This window comes from Sinocyclocheilus grahami, unplaced genomic scaffold (assembly GCF_001515645.1).
Source record: "Sinocyclocheilus grahami isolate Dianchi unplaced genomic scaffold, SAMN03320097.WGS_v1.1 scaffold66.1, whole genome shotgun sequence".
NCBI classification, from domain to species: domain Eukaryota; kingdom Metazoa; phylum Chordata; class Actinopteri; order Cypriniformes; family Cyprinidae; genus Sinocyclocheilus; species Sinocyclocheilus grahami.
In genome coordinates this window covers 843,519-852,428 of record NW_015505245.1, presented here as the reverse complement: position 1 = coordinate 852,428, position 8,910 = coordinate 843,519, and the positions used below count along the sequence as shown (strand labels likewise).

Here is an 8,910-nt window from a genome sequence, read left to right as displayed (position 1 = left end):
TGTTTTGTAGTTTACTGGAAGATTTAATATTTAATCTGATCATCCACAACCAGTCCCTTACATTCAAATTTGGGTGCAGCACAAAGTCGTGATAATTGCAAAACTGACATTACTTGTCATATTAATCTTTGATAAGAATGCAAAACTTACTGACATCATATAGGCAGAACAGGCTTAACACATGAGTGATGGGGTCTAGGGAATGTCCGCACTGGTCACAGGTGGCGCTAATATGGACCAGAGTTTAGTTTCTCTTTGGCATATGGATATGGTCTGCAGCATCCTAAATCATAAATGTTCGAATCCAGCAGAGAGGGAGGCTCTCAGCGCATTTTCCCCACTTGTGTCAATAGAGGGTATTGACTGGCTTAGTGCTTGTTTCCCACAACTTATTTAGTACCATTCAGTAGTTAGTTAGTAACTCAGAGTGGTATGAATATGTTATTGTTTTATTCTACGCAACAGTGTACCTAAAATAGAGAAAGAAACAGAACAAGATGTGTTTAGTGACATTCAGATTGACTTTATTGGAACATTCTAGTCGTTTTAGTTCAGCGTCATGTTCACATAATATAGTTCACAAATTAATCTTTAACGTTTTTCTTTCGGTTTATACTTATATTGTTTATGCACATTTTATGCATAAATAATAATAATAAAATAAAATAAAAATCTTTGCCTTTTCTTTGTGATTACGCTGCCTCCTACTGGCAAAATAAACCAATAGAAGTATGCTGTCTGGAGGTGTATACAATCGTAGGATTAAATGAAATGCAAGGTATCGTAAACCAATAGTGCAAGATAACTGTTCTTCATGACTCCAAAGGTTAAAAAGATTAGCAGATAAAAAGGGTATGTATGTATGATGTATGAGAAACATATTTAGGGAACGCCTTATTCTGCAGCGCATGAATTACACATTTGAAATTCACAGACATCTCTTGATAACGTTTTTGTATTGTATTACGCTATTCACTATTGCATTTGTTACATTGCTTAGTTTTAAAAATTAGTCCACTTCGGCAGTAATCAATATAAACAACAACAACAACATATATACGTTCCCTCTCTCTCTTTTTTTTTAAGTTCCATATTGTTAATGTGAACGTCTGTGTATTTAGAAAAATAGGCTTTTTGAATTGTCTTTTGACATAATAATTTAGTTCTTAGGCGTCTGTGCACTAATTCCAAAATGCAAAAATGTTTTTAAAATCCCCCTGACATTTTATTATTGTTGACACAATGTTACAGGCAATCCTCTCATGAAGCTCAGTTATTTTACAAAAATAGGTTTTAAATACTTCACTGAAGACAACAGGACGTACATCTGAAAACATGCTGCTCTGATCAGATATGTAGCTTAATGCATTTGAACTTGTAATTGCTTGCAGAACTGCCATGGATCCTTGCACAGTTGTAGGTCTGTCTCACCGCCAAGATATTCATACGCATATTTTGAAAATGACATGCAAAGCATTAATGGAGCGCGTTTTGTGCACCAGATGTTACTGAAATTATGCATTTTGGGATTCACATGAACAGATCCTTCCTAGCATAGCCAATTCCTGTGTGGCGCACGTTTTTAAGACTGAAAAGGTAACCGTTTGTCTTATAAGTAATGGCTGACGTATCCAGTTGCCAGCGAGATTTATTTATTCACAACAGACTATTTTATCCAAAACGACCTAATGCAATCAAATCAATATTTATAAGATTTTCTAACTAAATCGCAGTTTCGTTTATGCCAAACCATTAATCTTGCACTAATTTGCATGAACCTGCAGGTTATATAAAAAGACAACAATGCCACAAAAAGTTGATGCATGCCTTAGAAGTTCAACATCTGGACTTCTAGTCTACTCCAGTCAGCACACACAGCATGTGCATTTGCTGAAAAAAAACTAAAAAAACTAAAATACTAATATAAAATACAATTATTTTGTATAGTCCTGTTAATCTTTTCCATTCTTGCTACACCTTAAACAATTTCTGCAGACTACACCAGCCTATGGAAAGAAGCTGTTAATTATTCAACCACAATCTTGAACTTTAAGAGAAAAAACTGAATTAGCTCACTCCCCTCTCCTCTCCACACCAGACACATGCTATTTAGAGACGGCTCGGCAGTAAAACTTTACAGCAAATGGAGTGGCTTGGTTGTCATGGCTACAGTTATACGAGTTTGACCGAAGATCCTCTCACCATTTGGAAGAGGCCAGCGATTCTGTTTGTGATTATAAAACTGGAATGTGTAGAATATAGGAAAATTCGATCAGGGTTCCTTTTCTTTCTGGCTATTTGTAAGAGAAAAGGAGTCAAGGAAGAATGGCACACGGTATCTGGGATGTTCTTAAAATGCGTTAGGCATGTCAGTCAGAAAAAGTTAAATAGTTTTAGTGCAGCACGCCAGACAAAAAGTAAACAATTGCCCGAGACAGGTGATGTCAACGTCAAATCTTTACCGCAAGCAATCATTAATGGGACGTCGAAGGCCAAAGGCCTCTTCGCGCCGAAGCTATTTGGATTTATGAAAACTTATTCAATTTTTCCAGTTTTTATTCCAGTTGTGAAAGAGGGTCTGCTGGAGAACAATGTAAGTGTATATTACATTTATACACGCACTGATTTGTACGTTGTTTATTTATCACCATCCAGGTTATCAAGTGATTAAGATTGTGCGCATACTCTTCTTCTGTGAATGAAACGTCCAGATATGCACCTTTTTACTTAATACATTTGGCAATGTAAAAAATATGACGATATGTCAGTGTTAGACATTTGAGACAAGTGTTTATTGTATCATATTCATTGTCGATTTCAAACTTTTTTTTAAAAGATTTGTTATAAACTATTTCCTTGAATTATAATTTTTGCACTTTTTACATAACAATTACAAAATACAGCATTTAGCCTACTTTACAATCTCGGGAAAGGAAGATAGCAGAATATTGTAGTATGTAATACATTTATACACGCACTGATTTGTACGTTGTTTATTTATCACCATCCAGGTTATCAAGTGATTAAGATTGTGCGCATACTCTTCTTCTGTGAATGAAACGTCCAGATATGCACCTTTTTACTTAATACATTTGGCAATGTAAAAAATATGACGATATGTCAGTGTTAGACATTTGAGACAAGTGTTTATTGTATCATATTCATTGTCGATTTCAAACTTTTTTTAAAAGATTTGTTATAAACTATTTCCTTGAATTATCATTTTTGCACTTTTTACATAACAATTACAAAATACAGCATTTAGCCTACTTTACAATCTCGGGAAAGGAAGATAGCAGAATATTGTAGTATGTAAGCTAAAAAGACCTCATTTACATCCAGTATGTTTGCTTCAAAGAATATTAAGTTATTTATTTTGATTTTAAAAGCTGGACACTGAGGGCGCACCAGAAAAACGGGGTTCGCCCATTCCGAGTCTATAATGACATGTTTATTTTGTCGTCTAATAACTAGTGGATTATGTAATAAGCAAATAACTAATTTGGTCACAAAACCCCAGTCCTGCAGTTGAGGAAGCACGTGGTTTGGCCCTGAGGTTCACGTGCTTGTATTGATAAAAGCTGCTATTAAATGCGCAACGTGAGTAGTCATGCCGATAAATTCGCAGTGGTGCAGGCTTCGACTTATGTAAAGTTTTTAACAAATGTAACATTTGTGGATTTGTGGCTTCATGTTAGTTTTATTTACGATGCGTCAAAATAATTGTTTGTTGTGTATCAACATTGTTTTTACTATCTAAAATAAGATAGGCTAAGAAAGTATTTAAACGTATTTTAATCTTTTAATTCACATCTCGTCAGATATATAAATAATAAATTTAACAACGTTTATCTACATAATCTACTGATTATTAGGACAAGCCCATCTTTCTAAAACATTTTATTGAAGATATATTTTTACAGAGTGTTTGCTCCGTTAAAATATTTTGTGCTCTCACTCCTATCTTGTTTTTCTGAAACAAAACATAAATACTACATACTTAAACCTTTTTATTGGTACCTTTGAAATATTTGACCCAAACTAAATTTTACCCCAAATAAGTTGCTATTTTACTTACGCATATAATACGTTTTGTTCCTCTTATATATAAAATTAAATAAAATACAATAACATAACACTGATAATAATAAAACACAATTAAAAAGCATACTATAGCTGCAGTTATGTAATAAACTAAATTAATTAATTATTGACAGCATCTATTATAATAAAATAAGAACTATGTCATTATTATTATTATTAAATGGCGGCAGCTTATAAATTAATTTGTATACGGTGAATAAAAACATTGCCAATTTAATTAGCCTATTCGTGTTGCTTATTTTAGACTCTTATCATCGGTGTTATTTGATATCTATTGATCTTCTTTTTTTTTACTTTTAATGCCAGCAAATTTAATTAGGCTAGTTCATATTTTTGCTTAAATATTTATTACCAGTATTTTTGTAACATATATGGTTGACCTAATTCGCAAAGACAGTGCTAACTTTAGTTCACCTTGAATATAATTTATTATTATAATTTTTAAATCTTCAAATAATCAATACGATTAGTCTAATAAGATTGTCTTCATGGGCTTTTATTCAGACATTTACCTATAATCTGGTATCGCATTAATTTAAAAAAATCACAATGATTTGGGATGGAAGCTTGATGAAGCACTTGAATTAAGCAGTTCTGCAAGGGGAGGAGCTTGTCCGTGAACCCCAGTCTCTATTGAGCTAGCAGCAGAAGGAAACGTACGTGCGCCATACTGCTTGAAAAGCCAGTAGTAAGGACACTGTTGCCTTGGCCCAAAATATGCTCCAGCAATGTCATTCTCTGACAAATTCTCTGCGGTGATTGTCACACTGTCTGAAGGGAAATCTTTCGATAGTCCAAATATAAAGGATCTTTTGCGTGGGGCGAACGGAGGCTCACGTCCTAACCTGGAGTGCCAAGTCCAAAATAGCGGGACCACCCCAGCGTATTCGATCGCGCTCCAGACAGTAAACCAGATTCAGAAATTTCCTGGTAAGCCATGGCTCTGCCGCGTCACCAGTTTCTCAATGGAGCTGTGAACTGGGACGGAGCGCGCTTGAGTCCTGTCCAGGTTTCTCATGTCAGCGCGTGCCCCATCAGCGCTTCAGGTCGAAAAGAGGACCCCTTCTATTTTTCTCTGGACCCAACAGGGCAAGCCAGACAGCCTCTCGACATCTCCGCCTTCAGCAGATTCATGACAGATATGGGCTCTCTGAACGGCACTGACGACAACCATCGTCCAGAACCGTCTTTTTATTCCGGACACAAACTCTTATCTCTCAATACCGACACGGATCCAGAGAGTCCGTCGCACTCTTCCCACTCAGACTCCCAACAGTTGCACAGTCTGTCTTTCTCCGCGCCTTCCTGTTCAGAAACTGACAATAAGCCCTATACGCATTATTTAACGACGGAAAGCACTAAATACCCAAGCCAGTGGAGTGAAAGCAGAACCACCGGGAGCATCATCACCACACTGAGCATCAGTCAAAGGAGTAGAGACGACACAGAGCCAAATAATCACCAGACAGACTTTACCGGGAGCGATAAAACTCACAGAAAGGGAATGCAAGGTGGGTAAACAAGGTTAAAAGAGACAGCAGTGGGTAAAGCAAGCCCATCAAGATTTTATTTTTTCCCTTTCCGAAAGCAATTGAAGGGTGTAGCCACTAAGACACAAAGGGCTTGAAAATGAATTTATTGCACCGAATTGCCCCAGACAGACTAAATTGCACGTCGTTTCTCAGAACATCAAAACAGCGGAAGGATCCATTGTCAACTGGAAACCTTAGTGTGGGCCAGGTGTGGCATTGCTTTAGGACACTTTTTATTCATGTGAAACGAAGAAAGTCTGAACTGACGGTTTGGTATAATTACACACTTCGTGTGTATAGGCTGTTGAGGCTAGGCCTATAATGTAAAGATAAACCAACGTTAGCAGATTCAGAGCAGCCATGTAAAAAATATTTTTACTATCCTAGTATTTTAGAGCAAAATGTACACGCGTTTTAAGGACTCTGATAAACGTGGCAGAGGCCTAAAATTTCTAAAAGGTGTGTGTGTGTAACTGGTTTGCCATTTTTCCTAAATAGTCTATATCTTGAATATTCACTTATGTATTTTATTTGTTTAGCCCGAAATGTGCAGTAGGCTATTTTTAAGACATTTTTTATTATGCTAAACCTATAACAAAAAATTAAGAACGATTGAAAGTTGCATTATAAATGAGAAAACTTTAAAGGTGACAAGTAAATGCCCTTTCAGCCTCTGGAATGTGAGGGCCAATACTTTTTCTTTCTCTTTTTTCCCTTGTTTTTTTACTTTGTTTTGTTGCTTTTCTTGGCTTCGTCCATTTTATGAACCATATAATTGGTTAAATTCACTTTAGTTAAGATAATATTTGAATGAACTTCAAAATGTTTATGCAATTCATATCAGTTATCGTTCTCTCCCTTTCTCCTCATTTGTTTTTTTTCTCCCCCTCTCGCCGACCAAGAGAGACACAGTGCGTAGTCTGTGCTGACATTATTTCCTGTCATAAAATGTCGGACACAGCCAGGTAATGGCCGCGAGCGTCAAGCTCAGTGGCTATTTGCTCACTGTGAAGGGCGACTGTATAATAGCCTTGTCTCTCTTTCTCTTTTTATCTGAAGACGTGACTTTAGAAAACGCTGCAAATGGCTGGCTGTCGGCGAAATCAGGGAGGAAGAAGCGATGTCCTTACAGCAAACACCAAATCTTAGAGCTGGAAAAAGAATTCCTATTCAACATGTACCTGACTCGCGAGCGCCGCCTGGAGTTTAGCCGGAGCATAAATCTCACCGACCGCCAGGTTAAGATTTGGTTTCAGAATCGCAGGATGAAACTGAAAAGAATGACTCGAGAGCACCAGACAAGGGACCTTGGTACAAGTTTCACTGTCTAGTTTGCTATGTAATACGGTTAAAAATACCGAACTCGGCGCACAAATCATTTCAGCTCATCCGGTGCAAGTGGATTGATGCAACTGCTACTTCTGATGGATTAACGGGAGGAAACGATCAGTCAAATCTTACTACGGTGTTTCACAATATGTGTTCAATAAGGCAAATGTAATGGACATAAATTTAATACCTTGCATGAAGATGAACAGAAAATTGTAACGAAATAAGAAGAGACGTTTTTGCCTATTCGATGTAAGCTTGTCGTATTCACACAAGGCCCATGGACAATGTTTATTGATGTCGTTTAAGTTCTGGTCAACTTTTCAGCGACCTAATATTTTGTAATTTTCGATATTTAAACATTGTTTTCCCATTAGCCTATGAGGACGATTTTTGTTACAGGTTATGAGTGTTAGCGGTTGTTTTTTGGGGGGACATAGTAGGCTATTTATATGTTAGGTAGCTAACTATGTGCGGACACTCCCAAGTAAAAAAAATCCTAAAAGGGAATCCATTATCAGAGGAGCAGTTACATAAAGCACAGGTACTGTTGTTTTGTTTTAAACTTTGTTTCTTGTCTTGTCGTTATATAAGATGGAGTGAAAAGGCACAGATTTTTTTCTTCTGCTGAAGCATGGTTGAATGTATAACTTAAACTGTGATTTTTAAAAGTTTCTGTTTTGAAAAACAGTGCATTTTTAAATAAAAGATTGCACTTCGTGACCATAAAACGTTTATTCAGTAGAAAGTACGGTGGTCACTTTGAAAATGAACTTATCGGCAGTGTTCTAATTTAGTATTGACAAGGCGTTTTGAAAAATAAGTAGACCTATAATGGTCAAATTAGAATTTTTAATACAAGCGTTACATTTTAAATTAGGCCTACTTATTTTTTCATTTTTGTTTCATACAATTCAAGAATTCAATTCATGACAACTTACTTGACGAAGAACATGGCATGACGCTTTCTTTAGTCTTACAATAAAGGAGAAGGCAATTCCAAAACTTTAACTGCGGTTTTGAGTTGATTGTGAACTTTTATTAATAGATGTATACACAGATTTTGGCTACTTGATTATGGGTGTAGAAAAAATTGTATTAGAAAAAAGACATTTGAGTTTAATTTGAACAAAACTTTTTGAAATTCCATTTTATTAATAGAATGTGTGCAGTCTTAACACTAAGTCCAAAAGAAAATTTTGACTATTTTTATTTTATTTTATTAGGCTAGCCCAAACTATTTTTTAACCAGAAATATATGTTACAAAACATGTAACGTAAGTGCATCAAAAATGCAAATTATATTGTACCTGGAATTAATTTATTGTTATTTCAAATGGAGTTATTTGAATTTTAGAAGTTAAGGTGAAGTTATATTTACACATCTGGATTCATTTTACGTTCTTCTTTCATCCGCATCTCAAATATCTCAGGTTTGCATTACTAGACCTGTATTTGAATGGCCGAAAAATATTGTGAGCGCTTTCTTGAGTGTCTTTAATGTGTGCACTAAGAAGAAATAACCGGATATAATGGTAAAGCATGTGAACGTTAGCTATGGATGTTTGAAACTATGGCATGTTAACTTGCACTGTGAAGGATTTTTATTATTAAATTTGTATTGTGTTATGAGATGTGCTATATTTTTGTAGGTTTCATTTAAGTGAAGATGAAATGTATCAGTTGTTTATTAAACTATTTTATAAATATTCAAATGTTTTAGGAAATGTGATGTTAATCAATTGTGATCAACTGTAAAATTTTGCAGTTGGAGTAGAATAAACACCTTTTCATGCTGTATAAAACACACACATACATATTTCATATTTATTTTATATAAACACATGATCTATGAAAAAACGCGTTTCTTTTGGTAGATAGTTGGTTGTTTTTACTGTTGTACTATTGTGTGTTTTCCTAACTGAACAACTGCTGTCTCTCTGGT

The 8,910-nt window shown here is 35.5% G+C and overlaps 1 protein-coding gene across 1 annotated transcript; it reads left to right on the top strand.

Moving 5' to 3' along the window:
- The first annotated feature begins 4,778 nt into the window (after positions 1-4,778).
- Positions 4,779-7,716, top strand: hoxb10a (homeobox B10a). Its single transcript, XM_016271949.1, has 2 exons — positions 4,779-5,615; positions 6,696-7,716. Exons 1-2 carry the CDS (start codon positions 5,042-5,044, stop codon positions 6,965-6,967), a joined length of 846 nt encoding a protein of 281 aa, XP_016127435.1. The 5' UTR covers positions 4,779-5,041; the 3' UTR covers positions 6,968-7,716.
- The last annotated feature ends 1,194 nt before the right edge of the window (positions 7,717-8,910 follow it).

Coding starts and splice junctions, on each gene's coding strand:
- hoxb10a (XM_016271949.1), top strand. CDS start 5,042: ATGGCTCTGCCGCGTCACCAGTTTCTCAATGGAGCTGTGAACTGGGAC. Junction 5,616..6,695: donor TCACAGAAAGGGAATGCAAG/GTGGGTAAACAA, acceptor TTTTATCTGAAG/ACGTGACTTTAGAAAACGCT.